The sequence below is a fragment of the Erinaceus europaeus genome, chromosome 10 (assembly GCF_950295315.1).
Source record: "Erinaceus europaeus chromosome 10, mEriEur2.1, whole genome shotgun sequence".
In the NCBI taxonomy this organism is placed as follows: domain Eukaryota; kingdom Metazoa; phylum Chordata; class Mammalia; order Eulipotyphla; family Erinaceidae; genus Erinaceus; species Erinaceus europaeus.
The window spans coordinates 111420997-111448550 of NC_080171.1; the positions used below are offsets into that span (position 1 = coordinate 111420997).

Sequence of the window (27554 nt, forward strand, 5' to 3'; positions counted from 1 at the left end):
CTGATTAGTGCGAATGGTCAAAAAAAAAAAAAAAAAAAAAAAAGAAGAATCTGTTGCACTTTCAATGAAATCATTTTAATTCATTGCATTCTCTGAACATGATAGTCCACTCCTTCTATTCCAGAAGCATGCAGTAGGTGGCACCTAAAAGCTCACTAGAGCCTTGCAGGCGCCATTTAAGCTGGAGCAGCCGCTGCAGCAACGAACTGGCACAGCTCAGAAGTCAGAGATTGAAGAGGGGAGAGGAGGAGGAGGAGGTGGTAGTGGAGGAGGAGGAGGAGGAGGAGGTGGAGGAGAAGGTGGAGGAGAAGGAGAAGGAGGAAGGCCCCGGGACCGAACGTGCGGGCTGCGCACTGGCGGCGCAGGTGCGCGGGGCGCGGGCGAGCAGGGCGCACCGGCGGGCGGGCGGGCAGCTGACAGCATCGTCACCGCGCGGACCAGCGCGCCCCGCCTGCCTTCGGGAGGAGCCGCAACCTCCAGCCTGTGCCGCCCTGTCCTGTGTGAGGAGAGCTCAGAAGCAGCTCTGAGTGGAGTTGTGTTCTTTTCCAGGTAACCGTTTCCCTTCTCCTTGGCTGTGGCATCGCTGTGTTGGCCATCTGGGTGCGGAAGGCTCGGGCAACGCTGCTGGTGAGCCCCCCTCCCTGGAAAGGGCGCGCTGCTATCTGGGAGGGCCAGTCAGCAATATAAATACTGGACTTGCGGGGCGGGGGGCGGGGAGGGGGGCTGCATTTCTGTATCCTTGTCAGGGAGAGCGAGCATCTTGATATCCGTGTAGAGAATGTGTTCTTAAAAAAAAAAAAATAGTAAGAAAGAAAGCAAACAAAAGAAAATCTGTATTACTTATTATGGGGGGGGGGATCCCTTATAAAATAGGATTTTTTTTTTTAAATTCTGCGGTGCAGGTGTTTTCTATTTATGTGGAAGTTGGGTTAATGGATTTCCGAAAGTCATAAAAAGATGTGGTCCAAAGTGAAAAAAAAAATGCAAAGCACGTTAGTGGCCGCTCTATATTGTTCAGCATGTTTTCCTACTAAAACCACAGCACTTCTGGGCTTGGCTGAGACTTGGCTAAATATTTTCATTCTTTTCTTTCAAAAAGGTTTTTTTCTTCTCTGATTTCTACATATTTCCTTTTTGCTTCCTAGTGGGTATGAGCAGAATATAGGAAAGGAACCGCACCCCCGCTTTAGTTGTAAGAATGTGATTCCCATAAAATGACAATGACTGCCAACAGCTTCCAGGCTTGCCTGCAAAGCTTAGCTGGCATTTCCTAGTATGGGGACCTGTCTGAATCCCACTCTGGAAAAATGTTGGTTTTTCCACTGTAATACTCCTGTTTACATCCTCAGGGGGGACCTGGGGGGCTTCTAAACTAGATGCTCCTTGAATCATCTAGTACATCCATTAAATGGTGAAATGCAATGTTGTGGTGGAATTTGGCTCCTTTGCACTGTGCAGTGAGTGACACAGCTAGCCTTCCTCAGGAATTTTTTATGCATATTTGCCCAGGATATATTTTTAACCATCTGACCCCATTTCATGTGGGAAGCTAGCCTTAATCTATGAGACTCTGCTTTCAATAACAGTAGTTGTAATAATAATAATAATCACTACAAAATTTGAGGATTTTCTAGGCAGCAGTAAAAGACTGGAGCATTTTGCATTTGAGGTCAGTCCAAATGCACTGCTTTTCCAGTGACATTTGATTCAAAGAGGTGGAGTGGGAGGGAGAAAAGAGAGGAAGGTAAAAGAATAAATTGAACGACTTTATGAGGGGAATAATACTATTTTGGGGGGGGTTGATGTCTGAAGTTTCAACTTATCAACAGTTCTGTCTCTGGGAATGCAAGGGTTCCTGCAGGCTGAGGACCAGGAAGACAGACTATAGTTCATCTTATAGAAATAGAATCCTGGCAAGTAGGCAATTTTATCCCATTTAACATAAGCCATTTAACTTGGCAGTTGGGACAGCACAGGGAATGATGGCGAGAGAAGTGATTGCATGTTCTGTGGTACAGGACTGCTGCTCTCCCTTCATTTACAGATGCAGATAGCAATTCTCCATGTATGGTTGTTGTAGAAACTTCCAGAATTTCTTCTTGTTACAGTGTTGTTCCTAAGAAAATACTTAGAAAACACCCAAATTAAATTCCAAGTTCGGGAAGTCGCTTTTCAGCTTGTAGCCAGCAAATTGACATTCTTAGCAGCCAACAAGATCATTTCATAAGAAAAACAGCAGAGGAAAACTCACTGGCTTCATGTACTTGGGATCCTATGAACATGGCTATTCTGTTATCTGTATATCTTACAAAAATGAAAACCTATGGGAAATAATGAGCTATCGGAAGTATGTCTATGATGACAAAAACGCACAATCTTCTAATTGTGTGGCCACGGTTGCTGTATTAGTATATTGGAATTTACGCTATTTCTTTCACAAGATTATCATTTCCTGTAGATAAAGGTAGTAAATATTTGTACTATAGATTTGTTGTTGTTACAAAAAGGAACACTTGGCTGTCTGATGAGAAGATTACATGCCATCTGTTTTAAGTAGAGAATAAGATTCAGTGCCGACCTGTAACTTTCAATTCAGATAACTGCCCTATTTTCACTTAGGTATATCGACTCTGTCTTTTCACCTATCTGCCTATCTTCTAGCCATCCTTCCATCTGTCATCTCTGTCTACCTGTATATATAAGGATAAACAATATACAAATATACTGGTTTCCAGGAGATCGTTTTAGTTTTTGATTTTTTTCCGGGGAAAATAGCTGCCCTTATCCAAAAAGGGAGAGAATGACTGTAATGTTATCACAGTTGCTAATGTCTCTCACAAGTCAAATTTATACGTGTAAGCACATCAAAGGAAGAACTTAAATTATTTCGTTGCCTTAAAAGATGCTTTTGTTTTTACTTTATAATGTAGCTTACAAGTCTTTCTTGACCAGGTTAAGTGAAGTGCCCTTTAAAGTACTGGTAAAGCCTGTCTCTCATTTTCTCTTCCTTTGCGCTCAGCTGTAGCAAACTTAGGAAAGGAAGATTCCATGTAGCTCTCTTCCTAGTGCAGTTAAGTCTTTTCCTATAAATCAGTACTGCCCGGTAGCTATAAAATGTGTGGGTTACACACATAATGTTATATGACCTAGTAGTTACAATAGAACAGAGGAAATTAATTTTTAAGAATATATTTTATTTAACCTACTATGTGAAAGTGACCATTTAAAGATGTAATCAATAGAAAACGCTGATATTTGACAGTTCCTCTTATGCTCAATCTTCAACCGAAATAACATTTTATTTGAAAGCTACATTTTAAGAGGTCAGAGGCCCATGTGGCTAGTAGATATTTTATTGATCAGTCCACTTATGGAATGTTAAACCTTTTGGCAAGCAGTTTTATTTATTTGTTTAGTTTTAAATTTATTTATTTAGGACAGAAACAGAAATTGAGAAAAAATGGGCAAATAGTGAGGGAGGGAGAGAGAGATAGATAGAGAGAGAGAGAGAGAGAGAGAGAGAGAGAGACCTATAGCACTGTTTTACAACTTGTGAAACTTCCCTCTGCGGGGGGTGGGGGGGCGGACTGGAGACTTGAACCTTGGTCCTTGCACACTGGATTATGCATGCTCTACCAGGTGTGGACTTCCCCAGCCTCTTAATTACTTTTTTTTGGTTTTTGCCTCCAGGGTTATTGCTGGGACTCAGTGACTGCACCATGAATCTACTGCTCCTGGAGGCTATTTTTTTTCCCTTTTGGTTGCCCTGGTTTTTTCATTGTTGTAGTTATTGTTGATAATGATGTCGTCATTGTTGGATAGGACTGAGAAATGGAGACAGGAGGGGAGAGGAAGACAGAAACCTGCAGACCTTCATCGCCTGTGAAGTGACTCCCCTGCAGGTGGGGAGGCGGGGCTCGAACTGGGATCCTTACACCGGTCCTTGCACTTCCCTTAATTACTTTTTAAACAAGGCTATTAAAACTAGATTTTATCTTTAAAAACAAAACAAAACAACGTTTTATCTATTTATTCATTTGTTGTATAGAGACACTGAGAGGGAAAGAGGAGGCAGAGAGGGAGGAAAGAACCGTGTGTAGCACTGTTTCACTACTCTTGAAACGTTCCTCTCTCGGTGGGGACCAGTAACTCGAACCCAGGCCCTTGCATAGGGTATCTTGTGTTCTCAACTGAGTGCACCACCACCCAGCCCTATAGCAAGTTATTTTAAAATCTGAAATATTAGAAGCCATTAAATGGAATCAGTTAAACAGTATAAGAAATAGACAAACGATCACACATTATTCTAAGACCTGTGTTCTGTGAACTCCTACTGTTAACTAGCTGTGCAATTTTGAACCTATTAGTTATGTCTTTATCAATAGAACACGACAATTATATCAAGTACTTTCCCTAGTTCCATGAAGAAGACTGTTGGGTAGATAATGTGGATATACCTCTGTACAACCTGGCGGTCTTCTGTAGCAGGGGCAAAAGGAACAGTACTGAGTGACAGTACTGGTGTTGGTATTTTACACCAGCACTAAGTTTGCTATAGTTCAAACCCTGATAAGTCTCCCATCTCATTAATGGTCATTTAGTTTTAATATTTTGGATCCTTTTGCTGGTCAAGTGACAGAAACACATTACAAAATTAATAAACAACTAGTGGACTAGAATTAATAGTGTGATAAATTGTTGTCTACAGATATTTTAGTACTATCCTCTACTGGTATGAGTATTTTTATGTTTGTGTCTTGTTTGTTGTTGTTGACACCATTAGATGGCATTTGATAAACTGAGAAACTTGATAATTGGATGACCTATGAATATTGATTGAAATAGGCTGGAGGGGTGGATACCATCTTCATCACATGGCTATCTCAGAAATCACAACAGAAGATGTAAAGAGAGGGTCATTTGCCAGGAAAAGAGTTGGTGTGGTATTTTTTCTAAAGCTAATTAATGTCTGGAAGTGATTACTTTTTTTTTTTTTCCTGAGGAAATAACAGAAACAGGAACTTTCCATTAGCCATTCTCACAATAACATCTTGTTCTCCTTCTCATCAGTTCCTTGGTGTCCTAGAAACTAGACTCCAGAAGTATGCCCGAGGAGTTGTTGAAGGGGGACACATTTTCTTTCTACTTCATCACTAACAGTTGTTTTTTTAAATTTTTTATTATTTATTTATTTTTTGTTGCCTTAGTTTTTTTTTCTTTATTGTTGTTGTAGTTATTATTGTTGTTGATGTTGTCGTTGTTGGACAGGACAGAGAAAAACAGAGAGAGGAGGGGAAGACAGAGAGGAGGAGAGAAAGATAGACACCTGCAGACCTGCTTCACCGCCCATGAAGCGACTCCCCTGCTGGTGGTGAGCCGGGGGCTGGAACTGGGATCCTCACGCCGGACCTTACTAACAGTTGTTTTATTTGAACTCCTCTATGATTCTGAATTTGGAATTTCTCTTTAGATGATATTTGGCAGAGCAGTGTCTATCAGCCTCCATGTCTCTGTATTCAGAACAAAGTCAGGAGCAGTTTAATTAGCTTTCTCGCATTAAAAGCCAACTCTGGAGCTGGGAGATAACTCATCAAGTGAGGTACTTGCTTCATAACGCATCACAAGGGAGCACCATGATTGGCTTTGGGGGTTTACTATAGATAGTGGAGCAATGCTATGTTGTCTCTCCTCTGTTTCACTGTTCCACATTTTCCCTTATTTCTCTCCCTCTCTCTAGAGGAAAAAGGGTAAGGGAAACAAATTGAGGTCAGAAGGCCACTCATAATATGTTAAAGGCCCTGAGTTCATTCTCTGCCAAACTCAACTCCATGGCACTTCCCCCCCCCCCATTTCTATAAACTTGTGCTTGTCTCTCCAACAAGTCCACCCAGCTACCACCTCATCCATTATACATACACACATCAAATCAGTATATTACCTCATTGTTTCCTTGCCTGTGAGATAATTTATTGAGATGTAAAGAAAGATATAAGTTGAAACAGAATTGTGCTTCTCATTTCAGGCTCCTTTGAATGTCACAGGGCTGTCCTCCAGAGAATGAATAGAAAGTCACAGTCAAACTGTCACTGTTATTTTAGCAAAGTTGATCTAAATGTTTTCAAGCAAATAGGAAGTTAGAACTGTTGAATCATAGAAATAATTGGGTGACAAGACAACCAGACAAGTGCCCAAGGACAGGATGAGAGGTTAAGCAAGCTGTGAACACACACACACACACACACACACACACACACACACACACACACACACACACATTCTATATCTTAATTTTAAGAAAAAATGAATTAGAATGGGACTGGATGGGACCATGCTAAGTGACACAAACCAGAAAGATAAAAGATACATGATCTAACTCATGTGGTGTTTAAGAAACAAAGGAGACAGGATCAAACAGATAGTAATATTTAACCGATGCCTACAGATATGAGGCCACCAAGGTAGGAGGAGGGGTGGGGCTGTAAGAGGTCGGGGTTCCAATGTAGCACGTTGGTGGTAGATTAGGTGTGCTAACACATATTTGGGGAAGATGTGAAATTGTACCCCAGAGACAACAACAGTCAGCTTTTTGTTTTCTTTGATGCCAGGGCTTTGCGTCTGGATTGTTCTTTAATGAAAAATTCTATTAAATCTATTGACTTTTCTATTAAATTAACACATACATACAGAAAGGGAAGCAATATCACAGGTCTAGTTTACTGTTTTCATGCTTTGTGAATTATGTTCCATGTGTGTCAAGGGTTTGAATCTAGGTTCTCATGCACATTCTAAAAGTTGATTCATGAGCCATGTCTTGGCCCTGGGAACAAACACTATTATAAAATAGCGTTTTCTCAGCTATTTAAAATAATGAAGTTGTATTCTCTGCTTCATCTTGGATGGAACTCAAAGGCATCCTTTTAAGTGACATAAGCAATAAATAAATAAAGACAAATATTGCATGACATTACTTATAGGTGGAACTTAAGAAATAAGGACAGAGACAGAAAACATGAAGTGGAACTTGGACTGGGGAAGGTAGGGTAGGAGTGTGTGAAGAGAATCCTGGGGTCCTGCTGCATGATGATGGCAAGAACCTAAGTCATGGCTGAATGTTCTGCAGAGAACTCACTGGCAGATGATAAATTGTACCCATGTGTCAGTAACTGTACTGGAAACTATTAAACCTCAGTAAAAATTATTAAAACTAGTGTTTTCTCAATAAAAAGTAAATATCTTTCCCATTTAATAGAAACAGGTCGAATGACCTAGACACTGACAAGGACCTTAATTTTCCAGGATATAACAACTGTGAAATATATGTATATGTAGATAGATATGTAGATAGATATAGATATATATTATTATTACTCAAAATAGATATTTTCTCTCATTGGGCCTTTACTTCTTTAGAATGATTTTTTTTCAGATAGAAAAGAACAAATGGGTTACAGGGAGAAGGAGTAGGCTGGCACCACAGTACTGAAGTTTCCTCTAATGTAATAGTTTAGGTTTGAATTTGTGTTCCTGAGTTGCATATAATGCAAAGCAAGCACTCTGTTGAGGTGATCTAATTTGCCAATCCTATGCAGAATAGATTTATAAGATGACATTCTGTCCCTATTCCTTTCTGCTCTTCTAAATGTTAAATTGCTTTAGCTATACCAACATTTTAAGTATACTGAAGTAACTGAGGTTGTTGAAGCAAATATTTAAGCACAAAGAATGAAAATGTAAATAATGCAAATATTTTAGGTATCTCAGTGTAGAGAAAGTCTCTCAAAGAATAATCCCAAACTAGGTTACTAAAAAATTTATTAAATCAAAGGAAGTGAAAAATTTCCACATTGAAAATTGAATCTTTATGGATGGTAATTTTAAAAATACAAGGTAATTGAAAGTTATCCTATAAATATGGATTGAAAGAATTAACATCAATAAGATGACGAGTTACCCAAAGATATTTCATTGTCAGAAAAATTATGATGCAGTTTTGTACAGAAAAACAGAAAAATAATGTCATAACTTTTCTGACAACCCAATATATATGTAAAGTGTCTTCCATCCCTATCAGAAATCTCAACAAGATTTTTTAAAGGGATAGAAAAATGCAATAGAAGCTGACCTGATCCAGAATTGCCAAGGAAGCTCTAAGGATAAAAGAACAAAAATGGAGACTTCATGCTTCCTGACCTCTAACTATATTACAGGACTATCGTAATCAAAACCATGTGGCACTAGAACAAAAATAGGCACACAGATCAATGGAACAGAGTTGAAAACCCAGAACTAAATCTCCAGACATACAGAGATTTAATGCCAATGTTTTAAATCAATAAAGGAAAGTCTTTTTAGTAAATAGGGCTGGAAACACTGTATAGCAATATGAAGCAGAATGAAACAGGACCACCACATGGTACTGTGCACACAAGTAAACTCAGAATAGATCAAACTTAGATATTAGACTGGAAATTATAAAATATATAGAAGAAAACATTGACCTAACACTACACAATGTCTACCTTTATATTTCTTCATAGATTCAAGTCCAACTGTAAGGAAAAGGCAGAAGTTAGCGAGTGGGATTACAGCAATCAGAAAAGGTTCTGGACAGTAACAGGAACCACCATCAAAACAAAATACCTGGGGGGCCAAGTGGTGGTGCACCTGGTTGAGTGCACATGTTACAATGAACAAAGACCCAGCTTCAAGCCCCCAGACCCCACCTGCAGGAGGAAAGCTTTATGAGTGGTGAAGCAGTCCTGCAGGTGTCTGTCTGTATCTCTCCCTCTTTGTATCCCCCTTCCTCTCGATTTCTGGTGATCTCTATCAAATAAATAAAGATAATTAGAAAGAAATTTTAAAAGACACCCTCATTAATGGAAGAAGGTATTTACAGACTGTACATCAGACTAAAACATACAAAAAAATCACAAAACTCAGGTACAACAACAAAAACCCAGACAAGGCATTAAAATTGGTGAAAAGTTCTGAACATCCTCATCACCAAAGAAGATAATGCTAATGGTTGACAATGTGTGAAAAAATGCTCAAAGGGACTGATTATCAGAGAAAGACAAATTAAGACAACAGTGAGATACCACCACCTCACAACTTTGAGAATACCACACTTGAAAAAGGACAGAAATAAGTACTGGTGAGGATGTGGAGAAAAGGGAACACATCAACACTGTTGGGGGAAATGTAAATTGGTTCAATCACTATAAACACCTGGAGATTTCCTTAGACTATTGGAGGTGGATCTGCCATAGGAAACACCAATTCCTCTTTTAGCCATGTGTCCAAAGCACGCCTGTATTCACAGCAGTACTATTTAGAATAACCAAAATCTGAAAAGAACCTGAGCACTCAGCAACAGATGAGTGGCTAAGGCTATTGCAGTGTATATACACAGTGGAATACTAATCAGACATAAGGAATGATACAGTCTCTTTTGCTACACTCTGAATGTAACTTGAGAGAATCGTGAATAAAACAAGTCATTAGTAGTAAAAAATGATTAACCACATTCGTAAGTGAGACCTAAGAAATAAAGTAAAAGGGGGGAGGGGTCGGGCAGTAGCGCAGCGGGTTAAGCGCAAAGCACAAGGACGGGCGTAAGGATCCTGGTTTGAGAACCCAGTTCTCTACCTGCAGGGGAGTTGCTTCACAGGTGGTGAAGCAGGTCTGCAGGTGTTTATCTTTCTCTCCCCCTCTCTGCCTTCCCCTTCTCTCTTCATTTATCTCTGTCCTATCCAACAACGAATGACATCAACAATGACAATAACCACAACAAGGCTACAACAAGGACAACAAAAGAAGAAAAAATAAGGTCTTCAGGAGTAGTGGATTCATGGTGCAGGCACTGAGCCCCAGCAATAACCCTGGAGGCAAAAAAATGAAATAAAATAAAATAAAGGATAATGCAAGATAAAGCCTTAATGGATAGTGGTCCTCTTCAGCAGGTTCAAAGACCTAGATGAGAGGATTCTAAGGTGTGTGTGTGTGGGGTGGGGGTGAGGGTGGTGGGATGGTATAAGGAGGGTGGAGAATACAGTGCATTATGGTTGAGGAGAATGATTATTGAGTGGAGGGTGAGGTGTGGTATAGCCCATCTTGGGGAGATACAAAGCTGTACCTTTGTGCTAACAATTATATGAATCAACATTTCTTCATAAGGTGACTTTAAGAAATTTGTTAAATTTATCCAGAATAAACTAATATCATTAAAGGATTGATGACAGCTGGAAAGAAATATTTTTTCCAATGAGTTCCAGCTTCTATAATAGAGCAGGTCTTGTATTTGAGCATCAGTTTTATTAAGTCTATGGTATCATCTAGTGAACATCCTGATCACCTTATGGACTTGTTAAGCCTGAGATTTCTGGACTCAACCACAGGATGATCTGATTCAAGTGGGAGTAGTGCATTCCTAGTATGGCCCCAAAGTGAGGGAGATCGAGAATGCAGCTGCAGTCTGACACACACACATACACACACACACACACACACACACACACACACACACACACACACACACTCTCTCTCTCTCTCTCCCTCTCCCTCTCCCTCTCCCTCTCCCTCTCCCTCTCCCTCTCCCTCTCCCTCTCCCTCTCCCTTTCCCTCTCCCTCTCCCTTTCCCTCTCCTTTTCACCTTCTCTCTCTCTCTCTCTCTCTCTCTCTCTCTCATAAATAGTCTTCAAACTAGTAAAAAAGAAAAACAGGCCAAGAACATGTAGGTCTCAAAGATACAAGTACAAATTACTCAACATATGAAAAGATGTTTAATGTCACATGAATTATATAAATGTGATTAAAGCAATAATGAGAAATAGACTATCAGAGTTTAAATATACCCTTTAGTTGATTAGCAATTGCACTGAGATTTCATTCCATAGGTGAAGCAAAAATGTGACAGTACATACATGGTTTCTGAGTAAAAAGCAGCCAATTAGGAACTGACTGATAAATTCTGTGCTGTCTTTAAAAAACAGTGTGGCCTGGGAGGTTGCACTGTGAGTAAATGCTTGGATTCTCAAGCATGTGGTCTCCAACTCCATGCTTGGCATAACATATGCCAGAGTAATGATGATATTTTTCTCTCTTCCCCTACTTAGAAATAAAACAAACCCTTAAAACAAAGTTCAATGTGGCTCTTGATGAACTTAAATACATAAATCTTATATGAAGTACTGTGATACTAAACTCCTACTTATCTTCCTATGTTTTACTATTTAGCTAACAGCTGATAATTTCTTCCTCTTAGACTAGAGTCATTTTGTTAACTTGTGATTATAGTGCTGAGTCTTTATCATTAATCATTAAACTCATAACTCACCTGATAAGTACTGCAACACTAGCCCTTCTTTGCCATCTGATGTATGGTATTGGCAATAAACTATTTTACTTAAACAATTCTGTCATGAAGCATGAACAGCCCTACATTAGTACCTGTCAAACATCATGACTGTATTTTTGAAGTTACTATGATGAGTCTGAAAGTTTCTTGGCCATATTACAGGTGGCTTATTGTATAACAACTCTTATTTCTCAGTATTTAGCAACTTGACTTCCTTGAAAATTTGGGTTGACTTGATTACCTGTTGGATTGTTTTAAAAAACCTCAATTGAATTGCACATTCTGCAGCCTATTAGCTCTGTAGTAATGCAGTGTTACTTCAACCAGTGAGTGTCTCAAGTTTTCTTTCCTATAAAACAGGGGTTATCAATGCCTAAAGCAAAGGTGTTTTGAAGATCGACCATGTCTAGGATTTCTCCGCATTGTTCGAGGGTAAGGATGCCTTGGCTGTCTTTGTGGTTGGCTATTTGGTCAGAATCTTAATGGCTCCATTTTCTTAATGTCTCAGATTTATTCTTCTCTACAATGAAGCCCGTTATCCCAGAGTTGACATTTCCCTTCTAGAGGGAATCTTGCACCAGCCTTTTCTAATTGACCTAGTATGTACAGTTTCACATTAATCATCAAATATAGATTTTCTTTTCATTGCCACTTTCTAAACTGAGCCTGCAGGACTCCTTGTTTTGTATCTGGTTAGTTATGGAAGAAACTCTCTTTGCCAACACTACCTCCTGACAAGCCTCCTAACTCAGTAATTGAATCCATACTACCTTGAATATGCAAGAATATGCCCTGCTGGATCATTTTGCCCATCTGGTCTTGAGCTACTCATCTATGTAATGATTCTAGTGGCTCTGTCCTTGACCAGAAGTCTGATGTGTGAAGGTGGCATCAAAGACTGACCGATAGAACCTGTTGGTGTATCCTGACACATCAGCAGGTTTAGACTCATTTCATGTTGTGCATTTGACCATCACAGGAAAAGCATTTTTCTGTGCATTACTTATAAGGATTCTATGCATTAAAGATCAAGTCTAATCAGATTTTATAATCTACACTGTTAAGTAAACATGCTGTTGAATTTCTTCTCTAAAGTGATAAAGATTCATAGATATCAATGAGCCACATTGTAAACACATTTTAAAGAGAGTTACAGAAATAATCAATTTAAAGAGTAAACCAAAAAATACAGTTCACCTCAGAACACCATGAAATTCAGAGGCGTCAACCATCCATCCCCCTACTTTGAAATTTGCTTGTAACTTAAGACTTTTTTAAAAAGGTTTTTAATATTTATTTATTTATTCCCTTTTGTTGCCTTTGCTGTTTTTTTAATTGTTGTTGTTATTGATGTTGTTGTTGTTGGATAGGACAGAGAGACATGGAGAGAGGAGAAGACAGAGAAGGGGAGCGAAAGACAGACACCTGCAGACCTATTTCCCTGCCTGTGAAGCGACTCTCCTGCAGATGGGGAACCGGGGGCTAGTACTGGGATCCTTACGCTGGTCCTTGCACTTTGCACCACATGTGCTTAACCGGCTGTACTACTGCCCTGACTCTCCCGTAACTTAGACTTTTTATATATTTTATCACCTGGTGTTGACTATTAGTTTTAAGCAGCTACTGAACAAGTGTTTTGCTGTAATGTGTGTGTGTGTGTGTGTGTGTGTGTGTGTGTGTGTGTGTGTTCAACCAGGTGCACCACCACCCAACCCTTAATTTAAAATTTAAGGGACCTCAGATAGCCAAATAAATCTTGGGGGAAAAAAAAGAGAGTAATCTTGCTACTGATTTCAAAAACTTGCTAAAGTTACAGTAGATAAATAATAGCTTATAGGCATAAGGATAGACAAGGCAATAGAACTGACTCTAGAATAAGCAAAGCTCCATGTTTATAGTTGATTTATTTTTGTCTGGAGTTCAAGACCAGTCATTCTCTTTTGTAAATGGTGCTGACACAGACAACTGAACTTTCATCTCCTGACATCATATACAAAAAATTAAATAAAATCAATTGCAAATTATAAGAACTCATTTTTGTCTTAGAAGAAAACACACGAATAAATCTTCACACCCTTGGATTTGGTAATGGATTCTTAGGAATAGAAACAAAAATACGAGAGTGATAAAGCAGTTCATGACTGACCATCTTTTTTTTACACACTTCTCAATTTTTTAAATTTTTATTTGACTAGAAATAGAATTTTCATCTAATCAGGTACACATGCATAGTACCATACTCATAAGAAGATAGTAAAAGGGAGATCCTGGGCTGGTGATAACATTAATCCACCATAGCTGGTTTTTAATTCTTTCTTTTTGTGTGTTCATATTTTTTTGAAACACTAATGGTCTTGGCCCTTAAGTGTTTATTTCCTTGAAGAGCTAGCGTGCTCTAGGCTACACTTTGTCTTGGTTCTTTGACCAAGAGTATATGGTATTGTTTCTTAATCAAGTGATTTTCCATTTCATTTTCCTTACCCACATCAAAAGCAAAGACATAAAGCAGAAATTGACTAAATATGCTTGGTAGTCTGTAAAGTGATGTTGAGTTCATTTTATTTAACTCGTTGAGGTTCCTGGCTATCATGCTTTCCCCAAATGAAATGCTTTCAGACAGACATCATTAAGCCTTTATTTTTTTTTAACGGGTTTTGGATAATGATAGAAATTGAAAGGAAAGAGGAAGGTAGAGAGGGACAGAGAGAGACACCTGAAGCGCTGTCTCAGCACTCATAAAGGTCTCTGACCCTGCAGGTGTGTATTTGGTGCTTGAACCAGGGACCTTATGCCTTGTATCATTGATGATCTACTGGCTACTCCAACATCTAGTCCCCTCTTTATTGAATCTTATTTCTGTCTATGCTGCTGCAGATTTTGCCTTATAGTCATAAAACCAAACCTATCAAAACATACTACTCTTTTATTCCAAGAAAGACCCCATTCCTCCTCCTTTCTTTTAAAAGTTCTACAGTTGAAAGGCAATTTTAGGCATAGGTTGGTGAAAATGTCAGAACTCCCAGAATGAAGAGAATATCATAGCCACTCCAAACAAAAGGAAAAAATAATTCCAACTTTCCTACAAAGGAAAGAGAATCATACTGGCTTTGGATTTCATGCCACCACTCTGGGTCATAAAATTAAAAATTACATAATCCTTAAAAGCTGAAGAAAAAGGAATTTGAACTTAGCTTGACTATAGAATTCTATCAATCAATGGAGAGCACGTGAACTCTGAAATTTTAATGCTTTCAAAAAGAGTCTGTCAGTAATGGTTACATCAAACACAAAATGGATCCAAGGAGGGTGACAAATTAAAATACAAAGTGTCAATGCTGGGGTGATAGCATAATGGTTATGCAAAAGACTCTCATGCCTGAGGCTCCAGGGTCCCAGATTCAATCCCCAGCATCACCATATACCAGAGCTGAGCAGTGCTCTGGTGTGTCTTTCTATCTCTCATTAAAATAAAATAAAATAAAATAAAATAAAATAAAATAAAATAAAATAAAATAAATGTTTGGTTGTAGGAGATAACATAATGATTATGCAAAGAGACTCTATAATACAAAAAATAAAAGCTTCTTTTAATAAGGCAGTATTATTACAACTCAGATTTATTTGAGTACATAAGAACTGTGGCAGCAACATAAGCAAAGAGGGAAAGATCCGCTGACCAAAGCATGGGCCACTGTCCTTAAGCATGTTTTCCTGTGTTCAGCTTCAACACGTACAGGCCCCCGGGGGAAAAGTTAACATTGGTTTGGGTAGAAGGCAAAGACATCTAGTTGAAGGACAAATAGGTAAAGAGACACCAAAAGGGAGTGAACTACTTCCAGAAGCTCACTTAAATGATTTTGTACCCATAATCCCTTGTGAGTTTAAGTAGGTCTATTGTATGCTCTTGAAGTCAGGCTAACCTCAGCCGATTGTTAATTATGTCCATGTCCCTACAATTACTTTTGCTTACTGTAAGTGAACAGTGCTCCAACAACACTCTCATGCCTGAGGTTTCAAAGTCCCAGGTTCAATTCCTTGAACCACCACAAGTCAGAGTTGAGGCCTGCTTTGGTAAAAATAAATAAATAAAATAAAATAAAATAATTATTATTAAATCAAAAATTTACAACTGAAGGCTATGTAGTCAGGAAAACAAAATAAAACAAACAAACAAAAAGCTAGAGCAAAAGTAGAAACCAAAATGTTACTGATTTAAAACCATGTTTCAGTCAACACTACTTCTGCAGTAAAGATGTTTTATTAAATCTTTGGAGTGTTGTTCATTGCTAGGGTTTAGAAATGACATGCAAAATGCACATTTAATTTTGGAATAAGTTGAAAGGAATACCAGGAATGAATACCAGGAATGAAAGTATCATACCAGGAAAACAGAAACACTTTAACATGCTTCAAAAATATAACTAGTAGAAATTAGTAATCACAGAAAAGCTTTGTGCTAGTTTCAGATATGGTCCAAATTCAATAAGTCAAGACATTAAGACCTATTATTCAAGCTATGGACACTATTTATTTAAAATTGTAATGATTTTTTGAATGCCCCCAAATGACAATTTTGAGTTTTCATTTTAAATTTAAGGATTATTATTTCTGAAGGAAGGGGCATAGGTGGGAATAAAAATTATTTTATGGGGTCGGATTATGGCGCAACTGGTTAAGCACACATGTTACAATGCACAGGGATCCAAGTTTGAGCCTCTGGTCCCCCACCTGCAGGGGGAAAGCTCTGCAAATGATGAAGCAGTGCTGCAGGTGTGTCTATGTCTCTTCCTCTCAATCTCACTTTTCCCTCTCGATTTCTGACTGTCTCTAGCCAATAAATCAATAAAGCTAACAAAAAAAACCTATTTTATTAACTAAGTGAAAGGATTGTATTATTTTTGTGTGTGTGTGCTTGAACGCGGACACAACAGGAGAGATTGAGGTTGGCCTGGGCAAGCTTTGTTAGGATTTCCTGTGCCACCTTGTACCCTGCCTTCTCTTTTTTGATGGCCAGTCTCATGTGGGCATCATAGATGCCTGCACTCCTGCTGTCTTCTAGATTTGTTTCATGAGCTCACCATCCTGCTTCTTTACATATTTCCTTGCTTATTCCTCCAACACCAGTTGCTCCTTCCTCTCTCCTTCAAGAGAAACCCACATACATTTCTTGTCTTTGTAGTCTGTTACCATCATTCTAAAGCCCTTTTGCAAAAATGTCTTTGACTCTCTTCATAGACACCATCACACCATTGAACTGAACATTTCACCAGTCTTTATTCTCTTCTCACATCAAAGTCCTGCTTTCTATTTCTCAAACTTTAACAAGTAAGCTTATTCCTGCAGTCTGAGAACAAATGCTTAGTTTTCCCTATTATTTTATGACTAAGCAAAATGGTCTCATGTATTGCACCAAAGTAAATGAGTTCAGAAATGGAGGGGCATTTGGGTCCTCATGCAGGATGACGGACAGGAACTTAGGTTGGGGGGAGAAAGTGTCTTGCAGAAGCCTATCATGGGGAGATGAGAAGTTAGATGAGAAGATGTGTTAAAAGCTGTATTAAAACCTCTCCCCCCTGCCACAGTAAAGTGAAAAATATATCAGAAGCTATTATTTAGAAGTTATTTTTTTCAAATTTGAGATTTTTATCCCCCCCTTGCACACAAAGACATACACACACACACACACACACACACACACACATTGGGTTGTTGGAAAAACCATAACATATTTGTATAAGAAAAAATAGAAAAATGTGTCATGAGGGACTGGACTGTGGCCATAAGGACCCAGGTTCAAACCCTTGGCCCTCACCTGCAGGGGGAAAGCTTCACTAGTGGTGAGCAGGGCTGCAGGTGTCTCTCTGTCTGTTTCCCTCTCTACCTCCTCCCCTGTCAATTTCTCTCTGTCTCTATCTGATAATAAATAAATACACTATTCTATTTACAAACTATTGTATTTACTATCGAATGTAAAACATTAATCCCCCAATAAAGGAAAAAAAATAATTGTATGATCTAATCTCTAAGATAGTTGATAAATACAGTAAAAGAGTATAGTCAAAGAAGAAAAGAAAATTTTATTAAAAATAAATAAATACATTTTTTTAAAAAAAGAAAAATACATTATGACTTTTCCAACAACCATATATATATATGACCATGTATATTTGTGTATAAAATGTATACATATACACATATACAAAATATGTATATATTTTATATATTTGTACTAGGAACTCATGTATATTGATTCCACTGCTCCTGGTAATTATTTAATTTTTACATAAAGACAGAGAGGGAGAGTCCAAAAGAGAGACACTACAACACCATTCCACTGTTCATAATTTCCTCTGGTGTTATGCTTGGTGTGCTCCCATGTGATGCTCCAGGCTCAAACCCAGGCCCTTGCTCATAATAAAGTGTGTGCACTCTTCTGGGGGTGAGCAGCCTCCTGAGCTTGCCCATGATAATTTTAAAAGAAAAAAGTCAGAATAAGCTTAGTCACCTCCAGGCCATACTGTAGTATTGATGCCTTTGTAACCGCTACTCACATTGGGATACACCCAGAAGGATGTCAGGTGTATCAAAAAGGTTAGCGTTAACTTTGCTTTTACAAGTTATCAATCTGTGTATTAATTTTACTTATTGGATGGATATATTAATCTGACGTACTGCTTTTAATGCTGTGAATGGTTTGTACTTTGCTTATTTCTACTTTGAACATGGGGTTATTTAACAGGCTATTAGGAATAAAGCTGAACCTATATGCTTAGACATATTCTTTCTCCCATTGGGGTCTTTTGGCTTGTTCTTATCTGTGAATCAGTTTCAGAATCAATAGAGACTGTCATTACACACAGCAGACTACTGCTCCTCTCTGTGTCTTTTTAAAGTAACAATTTTATCCTGGGATAAGAAACTGAATGATAGAACAAAAGTTTGTGAAGTCATTACCACAAGGTTTTAGAACATTTGAATCACTCCACAGAAAATGCTGTACCCATTACTGGTTCAGTCATCTCCCATTCCTGCACCCACTCACCCATACCATCCCTAGACAGTTCAAATACTTTTTAATAATAGATCTGCAACTCTGAACAGTGTATATAAATGGAATCACTCAGTGTGTGGGGGCCTTTCTAGGCAGACAACTGGGTGGTTTCTCCTTTTTTGACTGTTATGACTAATACTGTGAACATTCATGTACAAATTTTTGTGACTATCCTTTCAGTTCTCGTGCATGCATAATTAGCAGGGGAAATGCTAGATCGTGTGTTGATTATGTTTAACCTTTTGAGAAAGTATGTTGCCTTTTAGAAGGAATATGAAGGGCTGGAAAGATTTCTCACTGCGTATGGCACAAGGTAGATGCTATAGTACCACAGAAAGGTCTAGTGCCGTAGTGTTTCTCCCTCTCACGGTCTCTCTGATTTTTCTATCTGAACAAAAAAGTTGCTGAGAGTGATAAAAGTATACATGATGACCCTGCTCTTCAGTTATTCAACCAACCAACCAACCAACCAACCAACCAACCAACCAACCAACCAACCAACCAACCTAGTCAAGTAGAATACACCTGGTAAAGCACACATTTCCATAGTAAGGACTTGGATTCAAGTCAAGGCTCCTCACCTGCAGGGAAGAAGCTTCACGAGTGGTAAAGCAGTGCAACAAGTGTCTCTCTTTCTCTAGCCCTCTTTATCTTCCTCTTCCATCTCAATTTCTCTCTGACCATATAAAAAGAGAAAAGATTGTCAGGAGAGGTAGATTCATCAAGCAGGCACTGAGCCCCAGTGATAATAATCCTGGTGAGCCACCAGGTTCCAGATGCCAGCATGATGACAGTCAGACTTCCCTGGACAGATGACCCCACCACTGTGCCCTGGAGCTCCACTTCCCCAGAGCCCCACCCCACTAGGGAAAGAGAGAGGCAGACTGGGAGTATGGACCGACCAGTCAACGCCCATGTTCAACGGGGAAGCAATTACAGAAGCCAGACCTTCCACCTTCTGCATCCCACAATGACCTTGGGTCCATACTCCCAGAGGGACAGAGAATGGGAAAGCTATCAGGGGAGGGGAGGGGATGGGATATAGAGATCTGGTGGTGAGAATTGTGTGGAGTTGTACCTCTCCTACCCTATGGTTTTGTTAATGTCTCCTTTTTAAAATAAATAAATAATCCTGGTGGTGCTAAAAAAAAAAAGAACAATAAAAAAGTATCTAACCAAGTATTTTTTTCAGTTTAAAATTGCTTCATTATTGTTGAATTATATTGGTTACAATATTAGAAATAATTTTTTACTAGATAGAAGGCTTGGAAAAATATCATTACTTCTTGTAGGCTGTTCCCTTTGAGGGACAGTCATTTTAATTTTGATTAGATCCAATTTTAATTTTTTTAACATTCTGGCTCATATTTTTGCATAAGAAGGCATTATCAAAGCAAAGACCATAAAGATCCATGCCTAAGTTTTCTTGTAAGACCTTTTATTTTTATTTATTTATTTTTTAGTAGTTTTCAAGTCTTTGTTTTATCTCATATCCTCATATTATTTTGGATATAAATATCTGGTTGTACTAACACCTTTCATTGAGAAGACAATTATGGCCAGTGCTTCCTTTTTCTAAATAAAATTAAAAAAAAAGAAAATAAAATTAGACAGTTCTTTCTCCACTGAAAATTTCATAACATCCTTGTGAAAAATCTTTTGACCATTAATGCGATGCTCTATTTTTGTACTCAGAATTTAAAAAAAAATTTTTTTAGTGCTGTATGTCTCTGTCAATATGTGCCAGTACCACACAGTTTGATTATTGTAGTTTTGTACTGAATTTGAATTTGGGAATGATGTTTCCACCATTTTTTACTTAGTCAGTGTTATTTTGATTATTTCTACTGTCATGCCACCTCCTTAGGAACATTGTTCTTGAAATGTCCAGCTTGATTGGGTTCCTTATTCCTTTAATTTTTTTTAACTCATTATTATTATTACTTATTGGAGAAATTAAGAGGGGAAGAAGGGAACATAGGGAGGAAGAAAGAGACAAAAAGACACTTGTATTACTGCTTTACCACTGGCAAAGCTTTCAGTGGTAGAGACTGGGGCTGGAGCCTGGGTCCTTGTATTCTGTAATGTGTATACTTAACCATGTGAACCACTTCTTGGGTCCTTATTTCTTTTTTATATGACTGCTGCAATGCATTTTACTAAATGACACTATAAATTACCCTTTCAGTGTTCGCTTGTTGCACCTGGTCCCACGCTCCATGCAAACCATGTATAGGTTTGTCTTCTATATATATTCTTCGATGGCTCTGAACCTGGCCTTTGGAGAAGGCACAACAGATGCCTAGACAATGACTAACAGTAGTTACAGTTTTCTCTTTTTGTGCTTAGTGTTAAGCTTTTCATATTTGGTTGTCAGTTTAATAATGGAAGCTTATCACAACTGTGAGCAACCTCAACAAATATGAGATATACATGAGCTAAAGATCAAAGATTCTTTTAGAGACTTTGTGCTACAGAACATTTTTTTATTTTTTAGACTTGTTCCCATTTGACTAGATACTTACACTCCGGTCTGGAACTAATTAACAATTAGTCAAAGCAACACTGAGTGAGGATGCTGTACTATACTTTCAACCACAAAGAGAAGGATGCAGTGATGAGTATGGATCAACAAACCAGACCCATATGCCATTGTATTATATAAAATGTAGGACAATTTATCATCGTGCTGCACTTTTGAATCGATCTTAAGGATCTCATGAGATTTAATCGACTCATCAGACTTTTAAGCAGACTTTCATTGAGTCTTTCTCTGTTAAATGACTTTCCTGACATTTTTTTCTATAAACTATTTTGTAATTGACACTTCTGTGGTTTTTTAAAGGAGGTTAACACACACACACACACACACACACACACACACACACGTACTAAAGAAGAAACCCACCTGGACTGGAGGCACATTTTGATGGTGAAATCAGAAAATGGGAGGCTAGAGTCTGGGCTTTGGTCTGATATTTCTAACCGATGGTAGATATGGTCATTTTACTCCCATTAATTATGTGTACTATTTTTTTTCCTGCCTCTGTAAGTAAACTTATGGAACAGTGACTTTTTTTATTATTGTTCCTCAGTTACTGTGAGATTAGAAAAGGGAAGGCCATAAACTAGTTCCCTGGAAAAAGATTCCAAGCTTCTTTACAGTACATTATTATTTACCTACTTTAGTTAAAAATATAGATATTCTTTTTTTTTTTTTGCCTTTAGGATTATTGCTTGTGCTCGGTGCCTGCACTATGAATCCACTACTCCTGGAGACCTTTTTATGTTTTTCTTTTCTATTTTTATTGGATAGGACAGAGAGAAATTGAGAGGAGAGGAGGAGATAGAGAAGGATAGAGAAAGATAGACATCTGCAGACCTGCTTCACCACTTGTGAAGTAACCTCCTGCAGATGGGGAACTGGGAGTTCAAACCAGGATCCTTGCATGGGTCCTTATGCTTCTTACTATGTGCACTTAACCCAGTGAGCCACTGCCTGGCTCCAGTATTCCCGTGTGTGTGTGTGTGTGTGTGTGTGTGTGTGTGTTACATTCCTTTCCTTTCCAAAGAAGATATGGAGTGAAAATAGTTGGTAATACATATGTAAGAAGAATACATTTATCCGGTGGACTATGGGTGAGGTTGTTATGAAGGAAACTTCCATCTTAATGACCACTGATAATAGTAGTCTATACTGCTGTCTTGGTAACACAGTTCTTAAAAGTAAAGTACTTATAATCATTTTCATTTAGATGAATGAAAGGACTCTCCAAGCTTCTTAACTAAATGTCAGCTCTTGGTGCTTTTTGAGAAAGCCTGCACCCCAGCTGAGTCATGCCCATGGCTCTGCCACCAGCTCTGCCCTGCTGTTTGCAGGGTGTGTGTGAGCCACCAAGTCTGCATCCCAACCTCCTGCTCATATTAGATTGCCGCTTCATTCTGTCTTTCCAGCTTCTTCACTGTACTGTGGAAATACTGACACCAGTTCCAAAAAGTGGTGACCAATCATGGGTTAATACAATCTCTGAGTACATATTAGTACCATTCTTTGCCTCTGCCTCTGCCTGCCTCAATGAAACTATAGAAAATCCTGTATTATTATGTCCAACATAGTGAGTGTATGATACTTCAGGTAAAACAATATAGGTATGTTATGCTTGTGTGTTGGTATGTGTGCTGGGAGTGATTGATTTTCTTTTTCTTCCTTTCTTTTTTTTTTTTTACCTCCCGGTGCATGCACTATGAATCCATGCTCCTGGTGGCCATCTTTTCCCATTGTTGTTGTTGCTATTATTGTTGTTGCTGCTATTGTTGTTGTTGATTTTCATCTCCCCACTGACTTAACTTCACCCTGCAGCCCCTAGGCTGGATTGATGTTGTTCCCCTGGGCACAGAGTGATATGCAAATCAGCATGCTCAGGTCATAGTCTAATATAGAGAAGCAGACAGACTCCAGTTAGTGAGTGAACTGACTGACCTTTAGAAAGCTGGAAACTTAGTAGATTTGTTGACCTTGGGAATAGGGAATTTTTAAATAAAATGAGTTGTCCTCATGCTGGTAGACTGGTAGACTGAGCAAAAGCAAACTTAACTACTTCATTTTTTTTTTAGTTATCAAAATGAGGAAAAATGATTCATTTCAAGAATTTTGTTTAATTCTCTTTAACCTTTGGTTTCCTTGCTAGGTCTTTCCCGGTTGATAGTCAGAGCCCCCCCAGCAACATGCCGGAGCAGAGCAACGATTACCGTGTGGCTGTGTTCGGGGCAGGTGGTGTTGGTAAGAGCTCCCTGGTCCTGAGGTTTGTGAAGGGCACGTTCCGGGAGAGTTATATCCCCACTGTGGAAGACACCTATCGGCAGGTGATCAGCTGTGACAAGAGCATCTGCACGCTGCAGATCACAGACACCACAGGCAGCCACCAGTTCCCTGCCATGCAGCGGCTGTCCATCTCCAAAGGACATGCCTTCATCCTGGTGTACTCCATCACCAGCCGACAGTCCTTGGAGGAGCTCAAACCCATCTATGAACAGATCTGTGAGATCAAAGGGGATGTGGAGAGCATTCCCATCATGCTGGTGGGGAACAAATGTGATGAGAGCCCCAACCGAGAAGTGGAGAGCAACGAAGCTGAGGCCCTGGCCCGCAAGTGGAAGTGCGCCTTCATGGAGACCTCGGCCAAGCTCAACCACAACGTGAAAGAGCTCTTCCAGGAGCTGCTCAACTTGGAGAAGCGCAGGACCGTGAGCCTACAGATTGATGGGAAGAAGAGCAAGCAGCAGAAGAGGAAAGAGAAGCTCAAGGGCAAATGTGTTATCATGTGAATGCCCTTCCCATGGAAGAGCAGCTCTGTGTCCCGTCACCCCATCTCCCCTGTCCCCCCCCCATGTAAAACCCACAGTTGTCAGGGTAGCATGTAAGATGCCCATATGATAGATGTTGCATTTTGACCAAGATGTGCCCTGTTGTATTTAAGTGGGCATCCCACATACCACCAATTAAGCACGCCTCTCTAGAATCAGGGAATCTGGCAGACAGTGAAATTGCAAAGTGTGCTCAGCCTCTTAGGGGACTAGAGGTGCCAGCTCTTTTCCTGAAGGCACCTTTGCATCAGGAGGCAGCAGAGCTAGAATCCACACAAGCTCATGTGCTCAGAGAAATATCCTACATCTTTGTGCATGTGAGAGCATGTGAATGTGAGGTTGCAGGCATTGCCTTCAGATTAGAGTTTCCCTCTGCTTAGAAGCCAAGGACATCATTGGAGAAGGGGACAGGAGAGAGGAGGAGAGGAAGAATCCAATCCACAGTTAATTCCTTTTCCTTATTCTTTCATTGAAAAAAAATTAAAATCATACAGCCTCCCAAAGCAGATGTCCACTGTCAAATCCTGACTGACCTTGAGGGATATACTTGCTACCCTGAAGCATAGACTCACCTCTCTAGATCTAACTTAACAGCTGTCTATTTTAACCTTTAGAGTATTTATTTTTCAGATCCAGTGCTGAGTTCACAAAGAGTCTGCTGCTCTCTCAGAAACCCTTCAGTGTTTGAGTGAGGATGCTGTGACATTCGCAAAACACCACAACACTCCCCACTCCACCCCGGGTGTTACACTTCCTGGGTTTTAGAAATGTGAAGTTTCTTTCCTTAACCCATAATGGGGTATAGCTTCTTCCAGTCCTCGGATTTTAAATAAAAGCAATTAAAGTAGCTATTTTTAGACATTTCTTCTTTGTTTCTTCTTCTTCCTCCAAGGTGGTTTTCCTCTTTTAAATAACTTGGTCTGTATCCACCTGGGAACAGCCAACAAAGGCCATCGAAGAACAGAAGCACATCCGTTTTCTAAATAACACAAACATGTATATGCCATACTTTGCACCTTAAGGAAATACTTTGAAATAGAAGTCCTTCACTGTGTTTTTTGACAATCTTATCTATAACAAAAAATATATTCCTGGAAAAATGCATTCAAGTAACAGATTATCTTGCATGTTTCATTGTACATGTCTTCAAAGAGCTGTTCAATGCAGTATTCACTCTGGAAACAATAACCTTTTCCTCTCAGTGATCCTGTGTGTGTCCCTAATCCTTCAAATTGTGGTCACTGCTGGCTCCTGCATGCTGAGTGCAGAAGCTGGGGACAGTGGCCAGAGACAGGCACTCAGGCTGCTCTGTTGCAGGCAGAGCTGAGCCTCCTCAGTGTAATTGCTCTGCCATCATCCAGTCTGGTTTGGCTCTGCTTTCTGAAAATTCCCCTGGCAAAGCCTGTGAGTTCTGTTTGTTCCAGTCGGCATAATGCACACTGCCCCCCCCCCCTCCACTGCAGAATCAGAATCATCTTGTCCCATTGGGAGCATGGCAAGTTCTGGACATTTGCAGGCACCCTCTTGGCATCTCATCCCTCCTGCATTTGCTGTGTCTTTCCTGCTCTCCCAGCAGGGCTGCTTCTGCAATAATGGAATCATCCTCCCTGCTTATCCTTTAGTCCTTTCAGGCTCACTGTCTTTCTTTGGTCACTTCTGTTTGCCCTGATGATAACTCACCCTTGTGTGGGATTGTGTGGGAAGTGTCCTGAGAACCATCCTGCCCCATGGTCTTGGCCTCTGAGAATAAAACCTGAGCCCGGAGGATGTAGAGGTGCCTAGGCACTGGAACGCCTTGCCAGAGCCCTGCTATTCCAGTTCTCCTGGATGCCCACACCCTTTCCCACTCAAAGGTTCATCTGTTTCACCTGGTTGCTTGCTCCACAGCCCTCATAGTGAGATCTGGTTGGCGAACATTCTAGAACATTTTTATTTCAACTTTTCACTATATATATATATATATATATTCTTTATTTCTCTTTCTACTCTTAAGAGAGAGGTAGCAGTTTGTAATTTGGACTTGAGGTAGATGAGAGAAGATACAAGACTTAATGCCAAGGAGTGTTTAGAGATCTTGGTGGGCTCTTAACTTACAGTAAGACATGATCTCTGTCTTGAGCTGTCAAATCTTAGGGCTCCCATAGGGAAAACTCCTGTTATCACTATTCCTTCTAGACTCACATAAATTAGAATTTATTTTAGCCCTTTAAAGTGAATGTCTCTTCTTAAGCATTTAGAACCTCATAATACGAGAAGCTTGAGATTACCAAAAGTTGAATCTCATTTGGGATATCTATGTTGTCCTCATGAATTTCTAGCTTTTGGTTGAAGCCTCAAACATTGTTCTGAGATCACATCCCATGAACGGAACAGAGGGTGTGGGTCATTGTCTCCAAATAATCTTTAGGAGCTCCACCGTTGACTCAGGGCTTGAGGAGTTAATTCCACTGAATCCAGTGTTTTTAGCATTTACATGGTCCCACCCCAACTGCATGGTTCTTGAAGGCACATCCTGTGTTGCACAGGGGCAGAGAATTTTTTTGCCTAGTCACAGTAAGTCACACAACTCAAAAATATTGCTTTGAAAATGGCACTCTGGGAAAAAAAAAATCATGGGGCTCTGTGAGTTCCCTTCTGTCCCCTGCTAGTCCCTCCTCCATCTGGTGACAAGCCATGGGCGTGCCCTGAGCATGCATGCAATACAGCAAGACCAACATAAGAGCAATATTGAAATGTTCATTAGATCTAAAATTATATATAGTATATATATAATTTCCTGCATTTTTGAATTATAAAGTAGTAAATTGTACATATCTGTAAGCTAGTATATTTGTTTCACTGTTTGTAATACTGAAGAAATGCTCATTCTTTGTAAGACAAGAAAAATGTATTAAATTATTTAAAAATTGCTCTGTGATACTTAATTCTTTTCTTCAAAATTTGTAATGTATTGCTCCTACATAAGCTCTCTGGAAATAACCATAACAAATGGGACATATGTTAACCTTCAAAGATCAGTAGCCCACAGTCTGTGGATAATTACAGAGCATGACTTTTATACGTGTGGGATATCAACGTGTATATTTATACTTAAGGTGTACCTATTGTTACAATGCCATTATCTATTTTATTTACTCTGCAGTTCTAAAAATCACCCTTGCATACAAGTTTCTAGTTGCCAGTGATGTTCTGAAAATATGAAAACATTAAAATAAAGCTTCAGTTCTGATGCAGTGGCTGGAAGGCGGTGTTTTATTCCTCAGGGTGCAGCCTCTGTGTTGACCTACTTCTGCAGCAGCGTCATATGTGTCTGTACCAGGAGGGAAACTGTCAGGCTCTGTGTGGGCCTGGGGTTGGAGACAGGAGTTTGTCCAGTGGTGATCCTGGGGACCTTTCCCAGCTGGCCCCTGTCAGAGCACATGAGATGTCACTGGCAGGCCAGGCCAAGGAAGAAGAATAGAGTAGGCAGGGCTCCTTCTAGGTTCAGTGTTGCAGTACATGAAGTTAATCTCCTTTTATTTTTTAAATTTTCTAAAAAATATACTTAAATATTAATGAGAGGGGACAGTAAGAGAACCAGAATCACTCTGGCATGTGTGATACTGGAGATCAGACTCAAAACTTCATGCTTGAGAATCTAACACCTTACCCACTGCATCCCACCATAAAGTGGGGCTGTTACAGAAAACCCTCAGAACTGTTCCAATGTCAGTACTTTGGGTCTTTGCTTGGTATCCCTGGTCCTCATCCCTCAACATGCTAACCAAAGCTAACTTTTGTTAA

At 39.4% G+C, this 27554-nt stretch overlaps 1 protein-coding gene across 3 annotated transcripts; it reads left to right on the top strand.

Annotated features, from left to right (window-relative positions):
* Nucleotides 1-297: 297 nt before the first annotated feature.
* Nucleotides 298-27004, top strand: DIRAS2 (DIRAS family GTPase 2). 3 transcript variants are annotated; one of them, XM_060200521.1, is made up of 3 exons: nucleotides 298-365; nucleotides 550-627; nucleotides 23096-27004. In XM_060200521.1, the coding sequence occupies exon 3, from the start codon at nucleotides 23133-23135 to the stop codon at nucleotides 23730-23732; it is 600 nt and encodes a 199-aa protein (XP_060056504.1). In that variant the 5' UTR covers nucleotides 298-365; nucleotides 550-627; nucleotides 23096-23132; the 3' UTR covers nucleotides 23733-27004. The 3 variants fall into 3 exon arrangements, with proteins under 3 accessions (XP_060056504.1, XP_060056505.1, XP_007539948.1); XM_060200522.1 differs by lacking the exons at nucleotides 298-365; nucleotides 550-627 and adding an exon at nucleotides 404-549; XM_007539886.3 differs by lacking the exon at nucleotides 298-365 and having other exon boundaries at nucleotides 419-627.
* Nucleotides 27005-27554: the final 550 nt, after the last annotated feature.

Excerpts from the sequence above, each read along its gene's own strand:
- DIRAS2 (XM_060200521.1), top strand. The coding sequence starts at position 23,133 with ATGCCGGAGCAGAGCAACGATTACCGTGTGGCTGTGTTCGGGGCAGGT.